This window comes from Hemiscyllium ocellatum, chromosome 23 (genome assembly GCF_020745735.1).
Source record: "Hemiscyllium ocellatum isolate sHemOce1 chromosome 23, sHemOce1.pat.X.cur, whole genome shotgun sequence".
Taxonomy (NCBI): Eukaryota; Metazoa; Chordata; class Chondrichthyes; order Orectolobiformes; family Hemiscylliidae; genus Hemiscyllium; species Hemiscyllium ocellatum.
The window spans coordinates 41166452-41192136 of NC_083423.1; the positions used below are offsets into that span (position 1 = coordinate 41166452).

A 25685-nucleotide genomic window follows, 5' to 3' on the forward strand; every position below is an offset into this window, starting at 1 on the left:
TTCTTGCAAGTACATTTGCAGTTGAAGTAATGCGAGAATAATGCACAAATTGCAATATTTATTCATGCAGAAAATATTTTATTGATTTAAATTTGCTGTCAAAAAAGAAAGTGAAAGGTTTCCAACATGCAAAAGAATACAATTCCACATTTTAAAGGGAGCAATTGGGAGAAAATCAAATTTCACAACATTATCTCATGTTAAACAACATTAAAACCAAGCAAATAGAAATTATGAAGAATAATGTTTCAGATTTTAACATCTACGTTTGTTGCACAAATTATATCCAGTTGTCAGGCTTTGAGATCACAACGTTAAGCGTTTTCACCTTTGCAGGTTTTGCATTTGCATGATTTGGCAGAAATGTAGGTGTATGTTTGAGATTCCCCATTGGGGCAGGTCAGACTTATTTGTTTTTCCTCAGTGTTTTCCTCCTGGCAGCAGTCACATGTTTGTTTCATGCCATTTGTTTTGGGATCAAATCTGAAAAACAACCAGATCATGCAAGTCAAATCTTATTATATTACCCATTTTATTCACAAATCTATGAAACCATGATGGTGTCAAAGTAGTTACCCTGTGAGAAAGAAAGAGAACCAAAAGAAAATAATATAAATTGCAGTAAGGTGCACATTAAAATTTCTCAAAATAATAGAAATTCAAAGAGCTCAATTGCATAAACTGGGCTTATAACCACTTACCAAATTTGATGGCTAGCACTGTCATTGGATGATCATTACAAGTCTCACAAACACTATAAAACTATTAACAGACTTCCTGCAATTCCCCTTACAAGTAGCACCCATCCATCCCACAGTTAGGAATGCATTGGGTATAACAGGCATGAAGCATAGAGATTGTGGCTGTAAGACCTGCTCCTTTTTTGAGGTATTTTAGGTATTGAAGGTGATTTCCTTGAATTGCAAGAACAACAGTTACTGTTTTATATGATGTTGCATGGTTTTCAAACTTTGGGGGAAAAAGATCAAAACAATGGCATTTTAAAAAGGGGGAAGACAGACAAAGGCAGTGACCACGTGGTCAGAGAAAGAAACCTTCATTGTTGCCTGACACAGCAGTGAATCTGCACAGTTACTGCCTTTACTGTTTGAATTCAGATGTCTTTGATCATCGGAGTGCATCGAGGAAAAATGAACAAATAGCGAAGTTCACAGCTGACCTTGGAGGAACCTGTCTGGGAGAGCTGACAGCACAGGAACAGATAGGTGTATGGTTTTCAAACATGGAAACTTATAAATCTGCAGCAGTGAGTGAAGTGGGTTCTTTCTTGATTATACATTTTATTGAAATCTGTCTCTTGATTAAATTTTAAAAATATAAACCGTAAGTATTAAGTTAGCCTGGAGCACTGCTTTTTAGAGCAAAAGGATGGTGCTATTTTCTGGGTCGGCACATTGTGAAGGAGCAAAGCTGGCCTTTAGTAGAGTGATATGCTCCTCTTGTTGAATGTGGGAGATTAGGGAGAATTTTCATGTTACTGATGATTATGTCTGCAGGAAGTGTCTTTGAATGTGGATTCTATTAGATCGCATGGATCGATTGGAGCGACAGTTAGGGGCAATGAAGAATTTACAAGAGCTAGGGGGTGTGATAGATGGCAGTTATAGGAAGTGAGAAAAGCCATAGATACAGTCAGGTAGATGGGTTATTGCCAGGAAAGGTAGGAGGTTAGGCACGGTAGTGTAGGAGTCTCCTGTGGCTATCCCCATCTCAAACAAATATGCTGTTTTGGAAAATATAGGGGGTGATGGACTCTCAGGAATGTAGCACAAACTGCCAAGTTTCTAATACCGAGACTGGTTCTAATGTAAGGAGGGGTATGTCAGGCTCCAAGCGATTGATTGTGATGGGGACTCTAGTCTGAGGCACAGAGAGATGTTTCTGTGAAAAACCAGAGTGGTATGTTGCCTCTCTGATGTCAGGATCAAGGATATCTTGGAAAGGGTGCAGAATGTTCTCAGCAGAGAGAGGGAGCAGCAGGAGGTCATTGTACACATTATAACCAATGACATAAGAAGGAAAAAGGATGACCTTCTGAAGGGAGGAATTTAAAATGGAAGTCCTCAAGGGGAGTAATATTTGGATAACTCACGGTGCTATGAGTGAGTGAGTGTAGGAACAGGAGGAGAGAGCAGATGAATGCGTGGCTGGTGAGCTGGTGCAGGGAAGAAGGGTTCACTTTTTTGGATCATTAGAATCTTTTCTGGAGTAGAATTGACCGGAAGAAAAAGGATGGATTGGATCTGAATTGGAAAGGGATGAATTTACTGGCAGGGAGATTTGCTAGAGCTGCTTGGGAGGTATTAAATTATTAAATTGGGAGTCTGGGAAATAGTGAGGAAAGAGATCAACCTGAGAGTGGTACATTTGGGAAAGAGAGTGAGTCAAATAGTCAGGGCAGGCAGGAACAAAGCAGAGACCAAGATAGGCCTGATAAATTAAACTGCATTTATTTCAATGCAAGAGGCCCAACGGGGAAGGCAGATGAACTCAGGGCATGTTAGGAACATGGGATTGGGATATCATAGCAATTACAGAAATATGACTCAGGGATGGACAGGACTGGCAACTTAATGTTCCAGGGTACAAATGCTACAGTAAGGACAGAAAGGGAGGCAAGAGAGGAGGGGGAGTGATGTTTTTGATAAGGGATAGCATTACAGCTGTGCTGAGGGAAGGTATACATGGCCATACATCCTGGGAAGTTATTTGGTAGAACTGAGAAATAAGAAAGGGATGATCACCTGATTGGGATTGTATTATAGACCTCCTAATAGTCAGAGGGAAATTGAGAAACAAAATTGTATGGAGATTTCAGTTATCTGTAAGAATAAGAGGGTGGTTATGGTCAGGGATTTTAACTTTCCAAACTCAGACTGGGACTGCCATAGTGTTAAAAGATCAGATGGAGAGGAATTTGTTAAGGGCATACAAGAAAATTTTCTGAGTCAGAATGTGGATGTACCTACTAGAGAAGATGCAAAACTTGCTGCAAATGTGTTGCTGGTCAAAGCACAGCAGGCCAGGCAGCATCTCAGGAATAGAGAATTCGACGTTTCGAGCATAAGCCCTTCATCAGGAATAAGAGAGAGAGAGAGCCAAGCAGGCTAAGATAAAGGGTAGGGACGAGGGACTAGGGGGAGGTGCGATGGAGGTGGGATAGGTGGAAGGAGGTCAAGGTGAGGGTGATAGGCCGGAGTGGGGTGGGGGCGGAGAGGTCAGGAAGAGGATTGCAGGTTAGGAGGGCGGTGCTGAGTTGAGGGAACCGACTGAGACAAGGTGGGGGGGAGGGGAAATGAGGAAACTGGAGAAATCTGAATTCAAACCTTGTGGTTGGAGGGTTCCCAGGCGGAAGATGAGGCGCTCCTCCTCCAGCCGTCGTGTAGTTGTGTTCTGCCGGTGGAGGAGTCCAAGGACCTGCATGTCCTCGGTGGAGTGGGAGGGAGAGTTAAAGTGTTGAGCCACGGGGTGATTGGGTTGGTTGGTTCGGGCGGCCCGGAGGTGTTCTCTGAAGCGTTCCGCAAGTAAGCGGCCTGTTTCACCAATATAGAGGAGGCCACATCGGGTGCAGCGGATGCAATAGATGATGTGTGTGGAGGTCCTCTTCCTGACCTCTCCGCCCCCACCCCACTCCGGCCTATCACCCTCACCTTGACCTCCTTCCACCTATCCCACCTCCATCGCCCCTCCCCCTAGTCCCTCCTCCCTACCCTTTATCTTAGCCTGCTTGGCTCTCTCTCTCTCTTATTCCTGATGAAGGGCTTATGCTCGAAACGTCAAATTCTCTATTCCTGAGATGCTGCCTGGCCTGCTGTGCTTTGACCAGCAACACATTTGCAGCTGTGATCTCCAGCATCTGCAGACCTCATTTTTTACTCGAAGATGCAAAACTTGACCTACTCTTGGGAAATAAAGCAGGGCAGGTGACTGAGGTGTCAGTGGGGGAGCACTTTGGGGCCAGCGACCATAATTCTACTGGTTTTTAAATAGTGATGGAAAAGGATAGACCAGATCTAAAAGTCGAAAGTCTAAACGTGAGGAAGGCTAATTTTGATGGTATTAGGCAAGAACTTTCAAAAGCTGATTGGGGACAGATATTTGCAGGTAAATGGACATCTGGAAATCAGGAAGTCTTCAAAAATGAAATAACGAGAATCCAGAGGCAATATATTCCTATTAGGATGAAGGGAAAGGCTGGTAGGTGTAGGGAATGCTGGATGACTTGAGAAATTGAGATTTTTGTCAAGAAAATGAAGGAAGCAAATGTCAGGAATAGACAGCAGAGACTGAGTGAATATCTTAGAAGAATATGAAGGCAGTAGATACTTAAAAAGGAAATCAGGAGGGCAAAAAGGGGACATGAGATAGCTTTGGCAAATAGGGTTAAGGAGAATCAAAAGGATTTTTACAAATACATTAAGGACAAAAGGGTAACTCGGGAGAGAATAGGGCCCCTCAAAGTTCAGCAAGGCAGCCTATGTGTGGAGCTGCAGGTGATGGGGGAGATACTAAACAAGTATTTTACTGTATTAACTGTGGAGAAGAAATTGGATGATGCAGAATGTGGGGAAATAGAAGGTGACATCTTGAAAAATTCCATATTACAGAGGAGGAAGTGCTGGATGTCTTGAAACACATAAAAGTGGATAAGTCCCCAGGACCTGATCAGGTGTACCCATGAACTCTGTGGGAAGCTAGGGAAGTGATTGCTGGGTCCCTTGCTGAGATATTTGTATCAACAATAGTCACAGGTGAAGTGCCAGAAGACTGGAGGTTGGCTAACATGGTGCCACTATTTAAGAAAGGTGGTAAAGAAGAGCCAAAGAACAATAGACTGGTAAGCCTAACATCAGTGATGGGCAAGTTTAGATTAGACTTAAGATTAGACTTACAGTGTGGAAACAGGCCCTTCGGCCCAACAAGTCCACACCGACCCGCCGAAGCGCAACCCACCCATACCCCTACATTTACCCCTTACCTAACACTACGGGCAATTTAGCTTGGCCAATTCACCTGACCCGCACATCTTTGGACTGTGGGAGGAAACCGGAGCACCCGGAGGAAACCCACGCAGACACGGGGAGAACGTGCAAACTCCACACAGTCAGTCGCCTGAGTCGGGAATCGAACCCGGGTCTACAGGCGCTGTGAGGCAGCAGTGCTAACCACTGTGCCACCGTGCCGCCCACTTGTTTGAGGGAATCCTGAGGGACAGGATTTACATATATTTGGAAAGGCAAGGACTGATTACAGATAGTCAACATAGCTTTGTACATGGGAAATCATGTCTCACGAGCTTAATTAAGTTTTTTTGAAGGAGTAACAAAGAGGATTGATGAGGGCAGAGTGGTGGACGTGCTCTATATGGACTTCAATAAGATGTTCAACAAGGTTCCTCATGGGAGACTGGTTAACAAGGGTAGATCGCTTGGGATACAAGGAGAACTAGAACTAGCTCAAAGGTAGAAGACAGAGGGTTGTGGTGGAGGATTGCTTTTTAGACTGGAGGCTTGTGACTAGTGATGTGCCACAAGAATCGGTGCTGAATCCACTACCTTTCATCATTTATATAAATGATTTAGATGTGCATACAGGAGGTATAGTTAGTGAGTTTGCAGATGGCATCAAACTTGGAGGTACAGTGGACAGTGAAGAAGGTTCCCTCTGGGATCTTGATTAGATGGGCCAATGGGCTGAGGAGTGGCAGATAGAGTTTAATTTAGATAAATGCAAGGCGCAGCATTTTGGGAAAGCAAGTCTCAACAGGACTTTTGCACTTAATGGTAAGGTCCTAGGGAGTGTTGCTGAACAAAGAGACCTTGGAGTGCAGGTTCATAATTCCTTGTAAGTGGAGTCGCAGGTAGATAGGATAGTGAAGAAGGCATTTGTTCTGCTTTCTGTTATTGGTCAGAGCATTGAGTATAGAAATTGGGAGGTCATGCTGCAGCTGTACAGGACATTGGTTAGGCCACGGTTGGAAGATTGCGTACAATTCTGGTCTCCTTCCTATCACAAGGATGTTGTGAAACTTGAAAGGGTTCAGAAAAGATTTATAAGGATGTTGCCAGGGTTCGAGGTTTTTAACCATAGGGAGAGACTGAACAGGCTGGAGCTATTTTTACTGGAGCATCAGAGGCTGAAGGGTGACCTTACAGAGGTTTATAAAATCATGAGGGGCATGGATAGGATAAATAGACAACGTCTCGTCCATGGTGTGGGGGAGTCCAGAACTAGATGGCTTAGGTTTAGGGTGAGATTGGAAAGGTTTAAAAGGACCTAAGGGGCAATGTTTCATGCAGAGGGTGGTGCATGTATGGATTGAGCTGCCAGAGGAAGTGGTGGAGGCTGGTACAATTACAGCATTTAAAAGACATCTGGATGGGTATATGAATAGGAAAGCTTTAGAGGGATATGGGCCAAGTGCTGGCAAATGGGATTGGATTAGGTTAGAATATCTGGTCAGCAAGGACAGGTTGGAGCGAAAGGTCTGTTTTTGAATGGTACAACTCTCTGACTCTATGACATATTCCTGGCTCCTCCATCCCCCACTTCCATCACTGGGCAAGTGGTTATGCCACTTGATGGAAGAAAGGAAATTTCCAATTATAATCAGCAAGGAAATGAAAACGTCGCTAGGTTTCTCCACACAGATATGGGCCAAGAGATTACAAGCCAGAAACTCTTCAGAGACTCACGATTGGATTATATAAAGTTGCTGAAAAGAGGAGTTCATCATCTCTGGCATTGTCCCTGTACATGGTGCACAGTCAAAAGTTATCATCAAAAGAAGAATTACAGAAAGAAGTAGAAACCTGTTTCGTGCATTAGTGACTTGATTCCTTCCATTGGTTAACTATTGGAATTGACAACAGAGTCTAACAATCATCCCATCCCTTGGTTCATTTGTCTTATGCTTTCCGCATTTTTAAATTTCTCTTGATGTGCTACCCACCTCCTGAAAGGCTACAAGTTCAAACTATTCTGTGTCCCTTGTACCACAAGAGTGCTCATTGACCTGCTGTACATTTCATGCTTCTGATTATTCACCATTCTGTTTTAAGGATCAAAGTATTAAATAAAGGTACTTACATAGCAAATGAGCTACAATATCCTTCACATGCTTTCACCTCAATGGTCTCTGAACATGGACCGTCTCCAATGCTAATCATTTTACTTTTCACCTTGCATTGTGTCACTGTGGAGGTTGGAGGAATCAAGTTATTTTCCCAACTATTTTAATTGCATCACATGTGACTAGTACAGATAGATCAAATGGACATAAAAATGAAGAGGGCAACAGGCTTTCTTCATCTGAATATAATCTTGAAGTAATTGACAAGAGGTATTAACAAAAAAGATTTTCCTTTGATTTTCTTCATATAAAATAAGTTAAACCCATCATCTATAAGGAAATAATTGAAATAAACATGGACCTGTTAACTGGTATATAAAATGCTATGCAATCTTTGCGCAATTGTTTGTGGAGTGATCTCAATTTCCCACTGGATCTGTGCAGAGGTCAAAGTGTCATCTGAGAAAGAGTTCTGCCAGGTGATGTACTGCTGACACCCCTTTAATGCATGCGGTCAGCTCATTTGCTTAACACAATGTGGGCCTGGTGTAAAATGGGGTGCAAACTCACAGACAAATGCTGAGAGGTCAAATGCCTTTTTTTTAAAAAAAATGAACTGCTCTGTATTGTCCAAATGTTTTTATTTTGCTTCAATAGTTTGCCGATCATGGACTGGAGCAGTAACTTCAACACAGCTTCAGCATCTGAACTGTAGGAAAGCTGAAGCACAGACCTCACAAGTTTCAAAGTTGGGCAGAAATCTGTCAGTCACATTCCCTGTCTCAGTAAGTGTTGATATAGAAACAAAAAGCACACAGAATGTAAATGATATCACACATCATAACGCAGTTTGTAGCCAAATTCAATTTTTTTTCTGAAACAGTCATTTTTGTAAGATAGAAATCCATAATGTCCAATGATAATGAAATTCAGTTGCAACAATTTAAAGTTGTTCGAGGCATTACAGAGATAAATAAGCTTTTCAGATTGATAGCAATACACAAAATGTCACACTTACATTTGTTAGGACAGGAATAGCAGCATCGATAATTGTCCCATGTTTTGTCAGCCTAAACACAGAAAAACTTCAATTGTCATTGTTTTAAGATCATTTGTTCTAGAGATTTTGCCACTGTTGAGAGTGATGCATGCATAAAAATGCAGATAATGAAAATAAAAAGTGGCTACATTTTCCAATGTGCTCCTGAAATGAATCATTTTGTTTTGTTTGGCATGTTTACTTTCACAGTAAATATAGGAATATTAGTTTCAAAAATGCTAACCAATACTAGGACATTGATCAGACATAGGAACAGGGTGAGTAACAGTACTTAGAATTGTTTGCCTAAATGTTGTTATGGACTACAAATTTAACATAGTGACTTCTGTATGGTTTAATATTTGTCTGTTACATTTGAACACAGCAGTTATAACTGTCATTCTTGACAATCAACATAAATTCATGAGAGTACTTTATAATTCCCTTTCCATTTTATCTTACTTTTCAAACAGCTTGTCATAGATCTTTTGTAAATGACTCTGAATGTGTATTTTGATCAATGTTACATCAAGATGGATAGTTTTGTGCCAGAGGCAGCCATGAAGACGCCTTGCTCACTTTGACAGATGACCATTGTGGCATAATCTCTGTTTTTTTAATTCTATCTCTTTTATTGATCGTCAGTTTTGTGATGGACAACAACAATGTACATCTTTGAGGAGTATTGTGGGGTTTTATTTTGGTATTGGGGACCATATTGCCAGAATTGAAATGAACAAACTCAACTTATTTGAATCGCACTAGTTGTCAGATACAGGAGGCTATCCTTCACTCAGAGTGAGCTTCACATAGCAAGGGACGCACCCAGGTCAAACGGTCATATTCAGAAGTAGAGTAAAACTCTCCCTATTCTGTCCCAATAACTTCCATAACTCCAAACTCACAATATTTTATATTGGAGTTGAGAGGAATTTAGGACAGTTTCATATTATGGACCCAAAATTCCTGAAGAATTACCTTGAAGATTGCCTGACCAGAATCGAGGTAAACTCTTCCTTCAAACAGAAGATGGGGCATTTCTGCACTTGTCTGGCCTGAATTAAAATGTGGGTTTCTGAGGTGGAAGAAAAGCTTGATGATATTTTGCATCATTCAAATTTTGTAAGAGTAAAATTTGATATGTCGTCCAACATTCAATAAAATTTCATTTTGTATTAATAGGGATTTTGAATAGTGCTCTTCATAAAGTGCAGAAGGAGTTTTCCTCTAATTTAGGTCATTTATCTTATTACGATAATTTTAAGCATATTAACTGTTCGTCACTTCATCACACATATTAGAGTAATAGGAAAACAAATGAATATTTCAGTATTAAAACACATCATGGCAACCAAAAGGCCAAGTACAGGGTTTGTACTAACCTCATCACAGTCTGGATGAGATGAACATGTTATTTTTGTCTCTGTTACTGCATCTCCTATACATGTGTAGTGAATGCATGTATCATTGGGATGAGACCAATGGTCACCTTCCTGTAATGAGAATGTGTAGAAATGTTAATGTAATGTTAAAACAAAGAAGTTAGGAATCTCTCCCAAGTGGTTCAGCTGGTTATGGCAGTGAGTGGTTAAATCATGTCATCCAGGAAAATCATGAGAGTCCATTAAGACAAGCAACTCCAAGTGGCAGAACATTTGGACTGTCGCAATTTGTCTCAATGGCACAGGATTGGGCTGACATAATCAGCTAAGATTCCTATTTCTGATTTTGATTGAGCAACTCTTGCCAGACTGGATCATGTGGATGTCAGGTGCCATCTGATATCTCAGGTAGAATCTCTCACACTGTTTGTTGTACACCTTGCAACAACTTAGAGTCAGTGTTCACACTGCTATGATGACCAGAGCTGAGAGGCACTGAAGGAGAGCACCTGACAGTAAATAATGGCACAACCTAAAAGAGTGGAATCTAAAAACTTGACAGAAGGGAAGAAACAAATCTTGCATTTTTTAATCCCAATTGTTTTCTGAAATCCAAATATTAGTATGGATATTTGATTCAACACATACTGACAAATGATGCCAATCTTTGAAAACAATTTCCTTTTTGTTCCAAAATTCAGTCACTGATATCAAAGACATATAATCAGGGGAACTAGCTGGGAGGGTTAAACATACATAGTGTATGGCTCATCTATTCTAAAGTTCATCTTTAACTGTTGAAAGGGTATTGTGAAAGTCATAATTCTTTGTGTGTGATCCAAGCAGTGAATTGCAACAGAATATGTCAACTATACCATATCACTGGAGACAACTAGGAATTGTCCATCTTTGGATTTCCAATGTGAATAATCCCAGTTGATTCATTGTTCTGTTTGCTTGGGTAACAATAAGTTAACAAAGCACAAAACAGGAATTTAACTGGGCAGTTTCTCAATCTGTGAGTCATTTAAATTGAAGGGATTTGCACAGCAACAGCTATAATTTAAAACATTGATACTGAAGCATTGTTCAAAGCATCAACAGCAAGTCCATCCTTCAGTAATGCTGGGTAAACCTTTAACAAATACACTGTGATCAATTCCTTTGTAAGAAACTTTACTGCAAGCAAGGGCAATTTTAAAACCAATTGTCAAAAATGAGAAAAACATGGTTTTATTGCAATATGGAATGATAGAAGAAAATAACGATGGAAAGAATGGATTGAAGGAGATCTTTGCATAACGGACTAAACTGACAGATAAACACAGATGCCTTATAAAAAGTACAGATGTACGTGAGGGTATTCTGGAATTAGATTGGGAGTTAATTGACAATTAATTTCACAATTTGTATCCACCCCCAGCTAAAAAGCATTGCATCCATACAGCAGTGACAATAAAGAAAGAATGACAACAATATGAATGATTTGATAGAAGAGGTGTAAGAACATTGTTTTCACCGACCGAAAAGTCAGTAACCAGTAGATACAGGAATAAAATAATTGGCAACAGAACGAGGGAGTAATGAGAAAATATTTCTTGCAATAAATTCATTAGAACTGACATGCATGACTTCGGGTGTCTGAAATCAAATTCAATTTATGAAAGGGGTTTGGATATATGTTTGAAGAAGGAAACCTTTGTAAGACCATGAGGAAATGCAGGGAAGTGGAACTAATTGGATAGTAGTTCTAAAACATCTGGGTGGGCTGATGGCTTCCTTCAGTACTATGAGTTTCAAACTATCCTTGTACAATTGGTACAGCACGATTCTACAATATTGCCACATAATATCATGGATTAGTTGATGAGATTTTACAAATAAATCATGGTCCCAGATCAATAGCATCTTGAAAAATTAATGAAGCGATTCAAATTTAATGAATTCTTATCTTATCATGCATGCTCTTGTGAAATTCTGGTCTGATACTAGCAGGATGCTATTTTATTGCTGAATTATTTTAGTTTGAAATGTAGAAATTGGTAAAAACAATAAAGAGGGGACACTCACGTATCGCACGTTTCCTGCATAGTCTTTGCATCCTGTGGAAATGAGAAGAGTCACATTGTTAAATGAGCGCCATCTTCCCAGTGATGACACTGGATAAAAGCAAATTACTGTGGATGCTGGAATCTGAAACCAAAAGAGAAAATGCTGGAAAATCTCAGCAGGTCTGGCAACATCTGTAAGGAGAGAAAAGAGCCAACATTTTGAGTCTAACTGACCCTTTGTCAAAGCTTTGACAAAGGGTCAGTTAGACTTGAAATGTCAGCTCTTTTCTCTCTTTACAGATGCTGCCAGACTTGCTGAGATTTTCCAGCATTTTCTCTTTTGGTTTCTAGTGATGACACTTGTGCAAAGTATTTATCAATATTTTACATCTAATTTATAAGTATAGATCATTTTGCTGGAACACCCATTTTATTAATATAAATTCACTATAACATGATTAACGAACTGAGGACACCGTTTATAAAGCATAAACATTTACAGTGTGTATTGGTGATAATGCAATTCCAGCTGCAATAGTTCAAATGGTGCTGCTATTACATGATTTTCATATGACACAGGATTGCATGTGAACAAAGCGACTGCATTATAGCAGAACCGACTCTAGTGGTGCATTTTCAGAGTTACTCACTAGCACATGAAGAAACACATCCGGTTTCATCCTCAGATAGCATTAATCCATTTTCACAAAAGCAGCCTTCAATGTGTTCAGAAAATCTCTCCCCAGATTTCTTCTCACTGAAAAGAAAGATTGTAGTTGTATGTCATGTTTATTCAAAGGTGAAGGAACTAAAGGCATGGCAGGATTTTTTAAAAACATTTATCACAACCATTACTTCAAAATATCGACATCTGCTGTTAAAAGCAATGATCCCAATTTGGATAATTCAGAATGTATGATAAATACCTACCCGTCCTTACAATAATCATGATTGTATTTGGCGCAGGCTTTATAGATGAATCCCTCTGTGCAGTTGTGTGCTTAAAATAAAATGCAAGAACAAGTTAGATAGGGACATTCAAAATACTGATGTTAATTACAATTGTCAAAAACAGTGTGGCTGTTTGGATCATAATTCTGTTTGGAATAGGATTACTGCTTTGATCTTTCTGCTTGTTCATCTCAAATTGACTCTTCCTGTTCATGCTCGGAAGACAGGAACTCTCCTTTTACAGTGCACGACCTCATGGGTTTGCCCATCAATAGCCCTCAGCTGTTGGTTTATGCTACTACAGAGATCAGTAGCCTCCTGAGAGTAAGCATCAGCAAATGCACTCTCATAGCAGGATCTCTTAGCTTTAACACAATCCTATATCATTACAATTATCCTTCAGTTGTCAAAGCTCAGAAGGTTCAGCTTGTAGTCATGTAATGATGCAAACTCTCCCTCTCTTCCTGTCTGCTGCTGTTTACCCAAATAATGCATAAATTATATTAGTCGAGTGCTCAAAATGGGTCTTCAAGGCCTCAAAAAGTTCACAAAGCTTGTTTTTCTTCTCATAAGTGACATCTAGGTACAAAGTGCTTCTAGCACTCCCTCTCCATTAATGAGAACAGAGTTGTGACTTATCCATTTGTGATTCTTGTCCAATTCTGGAAAAATCTCATCATCTCACCATTGACAACACAAGAACTGTAAATTCCCTCCCGAATCTTTCTTCATGTTGAAATGAGTTGATACTAAAAACTGAAAGCAATAATTTCATACCCAACCATTGATTCGTTGTAGGAAACAGCAGGCAAGTGTCTTAGAACCTGGCTCCTGTGTAAAATGCAGACAATGAGCAAATGAGCTTGACCACACTCTAACAGGTCAAACCTCTGCTCAAAACTGCTCTGAAACATTTCCAGCCAGAAGTCCATAGGACTTGGCTGTCCTGTGATGGATCATTGCACATCCATTGGCTGTCTTCAACCTGTCAATCCAAAGGCTGCTGAAAGGGCAGATCAGGCGCATTTCAGTTCATTGACTTTCCTAATGAAAATGATTTCTGCCTGAATCCAATCACTAATCCTGTGGGATTAATGATAAAAAAAATTCAGTTCAGGCTCAGTTTTCTGGCTCCTGAAACATTCTGATCACTTCCATGTTAACAAATCATACCGAGACAAATCAATGGGAACATAACTTCACCAGTTCCTTGATTCCATCTCTTTAATCTAAATAATGTGGATACAAATTCAATATAAAGATATTTAATTTGAAGTTTTAACAATCAATTTATAGGTTCATAGCACTCACGACATAATCCGTTTGTTGAGTTTCTCCAGTCAACACATTTCCCTGCTGCAATACAAGACTTGGCAGCAGCTTCCAGGCTAGAACAGTCTGTCTCTGTAGAATTCACGGCACAATGATCTTCCAGACATGCCGTGATGTAATCACTCAGTTGTTTTTCTGCATTGCATTCTTTGAAAGTCCTGTAGAATGGGAGTGTAAAACCAATTAAATATCAGTAACAGCCAAAATAATTCCCCTCCTAAGAAAGATTTGAGGCTTTATTCTAAGTATGAGTTAGGTCTGTAATGCCCAATATATGGATAAGCACATAGATGATGATGGGATAGTGCAGGGGGACGAGCTGAGAATAGTTCACAGGTCAGTGCGACATTGAGGGCCGAACGGCCTGTTCTGCGCTGTATTGTCCTATGTTCCAATGCACCGGTATATAAAATTCTTTTCCATGTTATCTTAGCAGCAATAAGGCAATGTTAAAAAGAATTAACGTCTGTGTTGAATAGTCATGATTTGAAGTCTGTAGTGTTGTGACAGAAGCTGGGGGTTCCCTGTATAAAGGGTTTCAAGATGCCTTCGACATAGCTAGAGAGGTTCTCACATAGGGTTCCATTGCCTGATACAATGGGGCGTCCAGGGGTATTGGCTTTGTGTATCTTCGGAAGGCAGTAGAAGTCGCCTACGAGAGAAGTACGTGATATGAGGGCGCCAAGGGAACTCTGAAGGACGGGATCCAAAGTTCTGTTCAATGTGTTTAGTTCCCGGGTAGGATCGACTGGTAGTTGCCTGTAGTGTTCCTGGTTATTCAGTTGTCAGTACACTTCCTTGCAGTAATCTGTTCTATTCTAAATGACAATGGCTCCTCCTTTATCTGCTGGTTTGATGACAATGTTGCAATTGGTTTTGAGAGCATGGATGGCATTCCATTATGATCAGGTGATATTTTGGTCTACCTTGTGGATGGGGCTGATGAATCTGGCATTTACATACTTCCTGAAAGTTTGAGCATACATGTCAAGCTCATGAATAGGCAAGAGAAGAACCCAAATGATATGTATGCCATTGCATAATTTCACAATTACCTACTGATGCAAAGCTGATCTATATTGTGTAATGCAAAATAATTAATATAATTATTTTAGTCTTTATAAAAAAGTATTAGGCGCAGATACTCCAAGAGAATTATCAAGATTGTTTCTAAAATAAAGTGTTAATGGCCTTAATTCTTCAATTATGTTTAAAATCCACTGGTCATGTGTCTATCAGACAATCAGTTGAACAAATCACAGGGGGTTGTTTTTGTTCAAAACAGCAAGGCTGTTCAAAACAACTTCGCTGTACAAAATCAAACTTTTGTGTTGATTAGCTGAGAATCATTAAGCTTTTCTTTCAAATCCCCCTGATTGGTCACCTTGTCTGAATTAATGAAACTTTATCAATCTACAAAAGGACAACACCATTCCATTTATGTTGTTAACATCAAAATAGTATTTCCCAAAATGATTCACAAATAAATTGTAAGAAGGTGCACGTCAACGTTGCTCCTGAAACACTCTTCTACCTTTTAATGAGTTATGAGCCATACTGAATGCTTCTCTCAAATGAATGGAAATGGCAAACAAGGCAAGTAGGTTACGATGGGAGAGGAATGGCTGCCATCCTGGAAGCAAAGCAACATTCAGAGATGGGCAAGTAATTTCCTTGGCCATTCAAAAAAGGAGCTGGTTAAAAAGCAGACAGTTAGCCATCACAATGAAAGTCTATTACATTTTCTATTTACCAAACAATCTGAAACACTTGGTGGGAAGAAAAAGTAAGACTGTAATATTTGCATAAAAACAAGTTGTCTTGCTGAGGAGATTGACCAGTCGCACTGACGAGATGACAGGACAGGCTGCCTCCATGCTTAAGCATAGGGGAAGAGGATTCGTCTCTACAATAGTAAAAGGTGGCAAATAGATGGTCATTACCAGCAGAGGCCCCTTTAAATGGGTCATGCTATGGCCATATTTAGACCATAGACAACTAGATAAACTGCTGGCAGCATGGATGACCCTGGCAGTTGTTTCATGTGGCAGCCCTCTCTACCACATGCTGCCAGTGAAGTGCCAGTAATGGCCACACACTTTCTGGTCACCAGGTTTCTGCAAACTAGAGCTTCCAGCCTCTGGTCGAACTAGTCAAGCTCACTCCCTGAGGCCTTCTGCCATGATTTACAATGCCCTTGGCCTCCAGCCTATGACTTTCTCCTTGACATAATAAGCATTCATTAAAAAAAAGAGTTGTGTGAAATGAATATCTGGATAAATTTGATCACATTAATAAAACACAAAAAATGTACGTACACTCCTGATAGGACATCACACACAGTTTTCCCAGATTCACATGGAGGGACAGTAGGAGGCACTTCACAAGACACATTTGTAGGAGCTGCTTGACAACGTGGCTTATTAGGATCATCAACTTTCCAATCCAATGCAGTTTTGTGACAGCAGTCATCTGGTTCTATCTTTCCATTCTTTCTTACACATTCATCCTTTATATTTCTAGAACACGAACCTGTGAAATGGAAAATATTCCACATTGATAATATTAAAAATCACCCAGCACCAGGTTATGGTCCAACAGGTTTATTTAGAAGTGCTAGCTTTCGGAGCACAGCTCCTTCATTAGTACACCATGGTTCACATCAATTAATATGGTCTATATTCCAAAATTCACATTTTTGTTGCTTTCAATCCACACCCTGTTGTCTAGCTTCCATCAAATTCTCTCCATGCCCAGGAGTCTGAGACTAAACCAGACAACAGTTTTTAGTCTGGTGTTGAGAATGACCCAGTGGTGAACTGCTGATCATTACAAAGACTCACTATTTCCACATGGATAACACTAACTGATCTCATCCTATCTCTAATAACTGATCTGATCCTGCTGCTGAATCCTTATTCATATCATCAGAATCTCTAGACTTGATTCCTCACTGCACTCTGAGCTGGTCCCTTCTCATGTCTTGAACCAACTCCTTGTGTCTGGTCATCCCTGTGCTCACTGACAAAGATTGATTCCCAATTAAGCAGCAGTCTGTGAGTAACATTTTATTTTTTGTTCTAAAGTCCCTTCATGAGCCCTCACAGAATCAATGTAAACGTCTGCAGTTGCAGAGCCCCTCTAAATATTTGTGTTTATTGGAATTTGACCTCTTGAGAATCCTGGCACCATTACTGGGCATAGCTTCAGCTGCAAAAGCCGCAAGTTCTGAAACTTGCCTCAAACACCTCTTCCTCCTCTCTTTCCTCCTTTAAAACACTCTGAAAAGCTACTTGTTTGGTCAAAATTTGGAGATGCCGGTGTTGGACTGGGATGTACACAGTTAAAAATCACACAACACCAGGTTATGGTCCAACAGGTTTAATTGGAAGCACCCTAACTTTCGGAGCGATGCTCCTTCATCAGATGATTGGTCAAAGGTTTTGATCAGTTGATGTAAGACCCCTTTATGTGGTTTGGTGTCAAACTTTGCTTTGTAATGCTGATGTGAAAAGCTTTGGAAGCTCTTAAAATTCAAAAGGCACAATATAAGGATAACTGATTACTGTAGTGTATACTACTGTTCTGTCACACATAAACATACCACATTGTCCTTGGGTGTTGTCTAAGAAGTACTGTTCTGGTACTTGAATGTGGAAGTTGTTTTTTTTGCCAGTGATTGTGGTTCGAATATCAGGAATAGAAATGGTTACTTTTTTGCAATTTTTTGTAATATGAAATCCTTCTGCATGATATGGAAAACTCACTTTGACTTCATCAACAGTTACCTGTAAGAAAATTAACAAGAAGCCTATTAACACACCATTTGATGGCTCTATTCTTGAAAGGTTTATTGCCAAATCGTGCAAAGAGAATGACAGTACGACCAGAGATAAATATTTATGAAGGAATTACAAGGTCCATTTTGAACTGGGGACAAGCTTTTACTCAGTTTAATGCCAGTTCTACCGTCAGCAAATGCAGCAAAATAAAAATGCTCGATTGAAAATGCATGATGCTTGGGTGAAGCTATCCAAATATTATCTGCAACCATAAACTTGAGAGAAAACCTCACCTGGGCTGGGTATGAACACAATTCTAAGAATTCACTGCATTTTCCTCACACATCAATGTTTATGTCATGACAGAATAAAGAAACAAGACACTGATGCTGATAATGATTAATGGCTGTCATATTACACAGCATATATGAACACATGAATACTTACTATGGGCTTTTGTCGGTTTTTAGCTGAAAAATTAATGATATGCCCACTGTAGTTAATAATGAGCGATTTATGGCAGCGCTTGGATCTTTCTTTATTGCAGTCAGAGTTATCAAGTATCACAGAGAAATTGTATCTTGGAACCTTTTCTTCTACGAGAACATATGCACAATCTTCGAGGAATTTGTAGTATATTCCATCAAAGGTATGATAATGTTTTCTCCCCCATATTTCACAGTTACCTAAAATTAAAAAGAAAATGCTATCTATCTTTAGATAAAAATGATGTGATATGAATATTATTTATGAACAGAAATTCAGAAACAATGAATTTGAATTAATCATAAAGCTACTTACAATTACAGTCCCATGTCGAACAGCAGCCATCTTCAGTTGGGACAGAGATGGGGTCTAATTGACTGTAACATGTCGGTTTCATGGGTATCGTACAGTTAACCTGTGTAATTTTATATGTTTGTGGCATAACACAGGTAATGGTCTCACAGTTCTTTTTCCAAGTTTCATTGCACTAGGATAGAGTAACAAGTAAATTAATCCATCAGCAAACATTCCGATTGGTTGAACTGTTTGATATTGATTTCACATTATTGATTAGGAAAAGAAACAGCTTTCTCTCTTCAATGATAACAATTTTACTGAAGCCACAGCACCACATCAACTAGGTTGTTCTAATTCCTGATTGTTGCTGAATATAATGTCGCTCTTGGAATGCATGCACTGTTTTCTGTATCAATGTTTGGATTATATGAAAAACATTGAGGTGAAGTGTAAAATGTAAATCAGACATGTCAGGAGGCTATAGCCCTGCTCTGCCTTCTCCAATTCAGGAAGGTGATCTGCATTAGAAGGTCAACAAAACATCTCAATTTGTTCCATCTGTTCATCAGTTTCACCCTGTTATACTCTCAGAAGTGGAAATGTTGATTGTGAGGGGTGGTGCAGATGCAAGGTGAAAGATTTGGGCTAGCGATGGGAGACAGGCAGTTTTCAGCTTCAGAAACAAGGATCCCCTCAAAAGAAAGTGTATGAAAAAGGATGAAGAAATGGTTATGGATGTTGTTTAGAGAAGGAAGACATCCAAATGGCATTACTTCCATCACTGCAAATGACATATTTCAAAGATAACAAGTGTCAACCTCAACTTGACCATTTAAATTATACTTAATCTAAGAAGTAGATGCTCAAGGTGCTTTGCTTGAGAGATGTGTAATTGGACACAAGTTGACATTGTAATGAGATGGGTTTAATACAGACTTGGATAAAGATGTGGTCTTTAGTGTCTCTTTTGTGAGACAAGGATGGAATTCCCGATATAGGATCCAGAGAGCTGAAGGTGTAGCTCCTGACAATCAAGGCAAGGGAATGTGGCTAAGAGCCGAGAGCTGGTGGCATGTGAAGCAAACTGACACAGAGCTGGAGGGGTTTGCAGAGATAGAAAGGAGTGAGAGCCAGGGAGGAACAGTGTGATGAGGATGAGAATCTTATCACTGAGGCACAAGTCAAGCAGGAGCCAGTGGAGAGTCAGTATGACAGGAATGTTGGGAAACAGGACTTGATGTGAGGTGGGTATGGGAAAGAGAGATTTCGATGTTTTTCAGGTTCCTGGAAGGTCAGATGTCCATCAGGGTGATGTTGAAGTAGATAAGCCTGGATGTAATAAAATGTGAGTGAGAGTTTACGCAATCAAATTGAAGCAGAAACACAGCAATTAATGTTATAAATGTAGGTTTGCTCGCTGAGCTGCAAAGTTCATTTTCAGACATTTCGTCACCATACTCAGTTACGGCTTTAGTGAGCCTTCAGACGAAGCGTTGTTCGGAGGGTCACTGAAGCTGTTATCTAGTATGATGACAAAATGTCTGAAAATGAACCTTCCAGCTCAGCGAGCAAACCTATATCCAGAACCTCAACCTGACCTACAAATCTTCTCAAAACTCGTTGATGTTATAAAGGCAGCAACTAATAATCTGGATCCTGGAGAAGAAATGGTTTTAGAAGATTAGGGGAGGTCAAATTGGTTGTGGAGGGTGTGAACTGATGGGTTCGGTCTGAACTGGTGGTGAAGGACAGACATAGAAAATGCAAGAAACTGCAAGTTTCCTGACTGCTGTGAAAAGTGCTGAAATCCATTTATTAGAAATATAATGATTTAAGTATTAACTTACTACAGTGTTAAATTTATTAGTAATTCTATGCAACTTGATTACCTTTCTTGGTGGGTCTGAAGTACAGTAACATTCTTCAGGTGGAGTAGTGCTGGAGACAGGGGTAGTCGTGGTTGGAAGTGCTGTTGTTTCAAATGGTTCACAGCACACTCTAATGCGATAGTCGAAACATGGAAGGCCATCACCAGCTGGTTTAGTGCAGTTTAATCCACTGTTTAAATCACATGTCACTGTATCATTGGTTATACTGATCGGAGATCCTGGAAACTCGACGGCTTCACACTGAATATTTGTTATCCGGTTCCCATAAAATTGACACACAGTATCTCGGGTTGGATCCAATGATTCTTTATCGTCCTTTTGCTCATCATTTGGAGTGTTGTCATTAATCCACTCAGACCACATTCCTTTGCAAGGAACCGCTGCAAAATCGAACAATAGTCACCAATTAATATTGATATAAAATACTCAGAATTGGCAACAGAATCATCCAGAAATAATTGGATCAACTGGAGAAACTAAAATATTTTTGGCTATTTCTTCTAATTACTAATTTAACACCATGAAATGTTAGCGTGTAATGGACTCTAATCAAAATATCAATCCAACAGCACTGTCCTAAAGCTTCTCCTGGTGGTGTTTTAATGGTTTCCTGTCTTTCCTCCTGTCCTTGCTTTTGTACAAATCTTAGGCCAAGAACTTCCAAGTGGATTGGTCCAAGTCAGTTGGCAAAATGCTGAATGGTTTGTCATTGTCTTCGAGACTTTGAAATGAGATTTGATCACATCATCTTCTGAAGTGAGATGGAGACTCTTGAACCAAAGCTGAGAAGAAGTTTTCAGTGACAAGGAGATTAAGTGAAATTACAATCTGGTTTGATATTAGTTGCTGGTGTTTAACATAAGAAAACATGACTCATACATTGTTGTCTGGCAGTAGACCTACCTGTGGTAGTTATCACTGTTGTTGTAGTTGTTTCTTCTGAAAATAAATGCCATTGCAATTAATACATTCAACTTGAAATAAGACAGTTTAGAAAGAGAGAGACTTCACAGCTGCAAATACACATTTTAATAAAACAGTAATAAAATAAAATTAAACAGGTAGGCTTGAAAAAATATCGCTATTGTTGTCTGATCAATGTCCTGCCATGATAAAGCTTGTATATTCCAGGTGTAAAATGAAAATGCTCTCCATCAAAAGACAGTCATTGTGAAAGTTCAAAGTTGAGATACCAGGCCAAATATTCTGAAACATGGCAATCACAGGCAGATTCATTCACTCCTATTTTTCTCTGTTACTGCTAAACTCTGCAATTTTAGCTGAGAATGCTGATAGTGCCTCCTTCAGAGTGGCAGCATGGAGCTGAAGATAACAGTTACTTCATTGTGTTGGACAATCAGGAGAATTAAGTCCACCCACTCTATAGCAACAGATTTCTGAAGAAGACATATTAGACTCGAAACATTAATTCTTGGATTGTTTTCACTCAAGCATGGTAGGGTGAGCGGACAACCTGACAGAAATATATAAAATTATGAGAGGCAGGTGGATGGTAAGAGGACTAGAAAATTGCTAATGTGACACCCCTGCTTAAAAAGGGAGTAAGGCAAAAGATGGAAAACTACAGACTAATTAGCCTAACCTTAGTCATGGGTAAATTCCTGGAGTCCATTGTGAAAGATGAGATTTCTGAACACTTGGAAGTGTATGGTAAAATAGGGCAAAGTCAGCATGGTTTCATCCAGGGGAGATCATTCCTGACAAATCCAGCAGAATTCTTTGAGGAACTAATGAGAAGGTAGGACCAAGGAGAGCAAATGGATGTTATCTACCTGAACCCTAAGAAGGCCTTTGACAAAGTGTTTTCTGAATAAGGTAAGGGCCCATGTCGCCAGAGGTGAGGTGCTAGCATGGATAGAAGCTTGGCTGTCTGGAAGAAAGCAGAGAGTGAAGATAAAAGCGTCATTATCATAATGGCAATCGGTGACAAGTGGTGTTTCACAAGGCTCAGTGTTGGGACCACAACTTTTCACTTTATACATTAATGATTTAAATGAAGAAATTGAGGGCATTCTGACTAAGTTTTCAGATGATACATAGATAGGTAGAGGTAGCATTGAGGAGGTGTGGAGGCTGCAGAAGGAGATGGACAGATCAGGAAAATGGGCAAAGAAGCGGCAGATGGAGTACAACATGAAGAAAGTGTGAGGTCATGCACCTGCATAGGAAGAATAGAGGCATGGACTATTTTCTAAATGGGAGAAAATTCATAGGTCTGAAGTGCAAAGAAACTTGGGAGTTCTAGCCCAGGATTGTCTCAAGATAAACTTGCAGCTTCAGTCAGTATTAGGGATGCAAATGCGATGATGTCGTTTATTTTGAGAGGATCCGAATATAAAAGCAGGAATGTACTTCTAAGGCGCGATAAGGCCCTGGTCAGACCTGGTCGTGGGCTGCACGGTGGCACAGTGGCTAGCACTGCTGTCTCACAGCGCCAGAGACCCGGGTTCAATTCCCGACTCAGGCGACTGACTGTGTGGAGTTTGCACGTTCTCCCTGTGTCGGCGTGGGTTTCCTCCGGGTGCTCCAGTTTCCTCCCACAGTCCAAAGATGTGCGGGTCAGGTGAATTGGCCATGCTAAATTGCCCATAGTGTTAGGTAAGGGGTAAATATAGGGGTATGGGTGGGTTGTGCTTCGGCGAGTCGGTGTGGACTTGTTGGGCCAAAGGGCCTGTTTCCACACTGTAAGTAATCTAATCTAATCTAATCTAATTTGAAGTATTCTGCACAAATCTGGGTCCCATATATCAGGAAGGATGTACTGACCCTGGAATGTGTTCAGAGAAAGTTCACAAGAATGATCTCAGGAATGAAAAACTTAACATATGAGGAACGTTTGAAGACTCTGGGTTTGTATTTGATGGAGTTTAGAAGAATGAGGGGGGAATCCAATTGAAACATACAGAATGGCCTGGACAGAGTGGATGTTGGGAAGATGTTTCCATTGTCAGGAGAGACTGGGACCTGAGAGCACAGCTTTAGAGTAATGGGAAGACCTTTTAGAATCGAGATAATGAAAAACTTCCTCAGCCAGAGAATGCTGAATCTATGAAATTCATTGCCACAGAGGCCCGGTCATTGAGTATATTCACGACTGAGACAGATACGTTCTTGAATAGGAAGGGGATCAAGGGTTATGGGGAGAAAGCAGGAGAATTTGGTTGAGAAACTTATCAGTCTTAGGGTCTCTTATAGTCTGAGAGTCTTTTCCCCAGGTTGGATATATCAAATACTAGGAATTTAGGTTTCAGGTGAGAGGAGGTAAGTTTCAAGGAGATGTACAAGGATTTTTTTTTTATTTAGAGGATGCTAGGTTCCTGGAACACGCTGGAAGAAGGTGAGGACTGCAGATGCTGGAGATCAGAGCTGAAAAATGTGTTGCTGGAAAAGCGCAGCAGGTCAGGCAGCATCCAAGGAGCAAGAGAATCGACGTTTCGGGCATAAGCCTTCCTTCAGGAACATGCTGCCAGGAAAGGTGGTAGAGGCAGATACAATAGCAGTGTTTAAGAGGCAGTTAGACACACACATGAACAGGGAAGGAATACAGGGATATGGACCATGTACAAGCAGATGGTGGCTGATGGGCCTGTTTCTATTCCTGTTTCCTGTTAATCTCTAAATAGATGCTGCCAGATGGTTCAGCATTTTGTGTTTGTTTCAGATTTCTGGCATCTGCAGTGTACTTTATTTAAGTACAGAGCAGGCTTTTTGAGAAAGGTTATGACTCAGAACTAAAATGAACAGTTGTAAGATGTACGCAAAACAGTTGTCACCAGGACGTTGAAATGCACTTCATTCAGAAAACGTCAAAAATTCAGAGGCTTCTCAGGGGAACAGCTACATCGGTATTTCAGTTTGCAAGAGAAAGACCCAGGGTGAGCTGAGTAGCTTCTCTCCATTAACAGCTTGATCCCAACCATGATGTGGAGGTGGCAGTGTTGGACTGGGGTGGACAAGGTCAGAAGGAGCAATGCTCCAAAAGCTTGTAATTTCAAATATAACTATTGGACTATCACCTGGTGTCATGTGACTTCTGATCTTGTGTACCCTAACTAGACACCAATATCCAAAACCAAGCTGAAAAAACAAGACCAAGGATTTCAGGTGAAAAAGACTATGCAATCGGACCAATCCATATGGCTTCCAATTCCTTCAAAGAAAATATCCCAATGACCTTTGAATAATGCCTTGTTTAAAAAAGTTTTCAAATGAACCATTGTCCACAATGCTAAACTCTCAAAAACATGAATAGATGAAGTAACTTCTTAACAATGGGGTGCACCGTGGTTATCACTGCTGCCTCACAGAGCCAAAGAGCTGGGTTCAATTCCAGCCTCAGCTGTCTGTGTGGAGTTTGCACATTCTCCCCATGTCTGTGTGGGTTTCCTCCGGGTGCTCTGGTTTCCTCCCACAGTCCAAAAATGTGCAGGTTAAGTGAATTGGCCACGCTAAATTGTCCATAGTGTTACGTGAAGGGGTAAATGTAGGGGAATGGGTATGGTGGGTTGCTCTTCGGAGGATCGGTGTGGACTTGTTGGGCCGAAGGGCCTGTTTCCACACTGTAAGTAATCTAATCTTATCAAACTAGTGTGAATAAACTTACTGGAAGAAGATAATAGTTACCTGTTATTGTGGTTTCAGCAATAATTGTTGTTTCCTTTGGTATAGTTGCCACTTCTGAAAAAGAATGAAAGTAATCAAAATTATTGATCTCCCATTTGAAATCATGCTGCATTGAGAATTTCCACAGCGGTTTTTGTATTGAAATGTATCAGGAATACATGGAAGTATACTTTACCAAAGCAATAAAAATGAATATGTTTTTCCCTTTATTCATTAAAATACATATTTTATGCAAGGAATATCTATGCTTAAATTAATTGTGAATTTGAAGAACAGCTACAAGCTTCTTGAATAATGTAGAAAAGGGAAAAATGTTAATAATTCAAAATGTTGAGAATTATGATTCGACTAGATGTGATGTTTCTTTGATGGGAATTTGAAAACAAAAATCAGTATAACATTCAAATGCACATTTCATTCAAATGTTGGGATCATTAGTAAATCTTTGGAAATCAATAGTGCCTGAAAGAGCCAGACCTTTACAAACATGACCATAAGACCATAAGACCATAAGACATAGGAGTGGAAGTAAGGCCATTCGGCCCATCGAGTCCACTCTGCCATTCAATCATGGCTGATGGACATTTCAACTCCACTTACCAGTGTTCTCCCTGTGGCCCTTAATTCCTCGAGACAACAAGAATCTATCAATCTCGGCCTTGAAGACATTTAGCGTCCTGGCCTCCACTGCACTCTGCGGCAATGAATTCCACAGGCCCACCACCCTCTGGCTGAAGAA

At 40.1% G+C, this 25685-nt stretch overlaps 1 protein-coding gene and 1 long non-coding RNA gene across 2 annotated transcripts; both read right to left on the bottom strand.

Annotated features, from left to right (window-relative positions):
- Window positions 1-199: 199 nt before the first annotated feature.
- Window positions 200-18526, bottom strand: muc5e (mucin 5e). Its single transcript, XM_060842567.1, has 12 exons — window positions 18432-18526; window positions 18078-18316; window positions 17453-17636; window positions 16167-16380; window positions 13828-14006; window positions 12496-12565; window positions 12216-12322; window positions 11585-11616; window positions 9515-9625; window positions 8112-8163; window positions 7111-7216; window positions 200-483 (listed from the first exon to the last, which is right to left on the bottom strand). Exons 1-12 carry the CDS (start codon window positions 18511-18513, stop codon window positions 315-317), a joined length of 1545 nt encoding a protein of 514 aa, XP_060698550.1. The 5' UTR covers window positions 18514-18526; the 3' UTR covers window positions 200-314.
- Window positions 18527-20590: 2064 nt separating this feature from the next.
- LOC132826761 (uncharacterized) lies at window positions 20591-25004 on the bottom strand. The gene is made up of 3 exons (XR_009645912.1): window positions 24947-25004; window positions 21206-21241; window positions 20591-20682 (listed from the first exon to the last, which is right to left on the bottom strand). It is a non-coding gene; the product is annotated as an uncharacterized LOC132826761 (long non-coding RNA).
- Window positions 25005-25685: the final 681 nt, after the last annotated feature.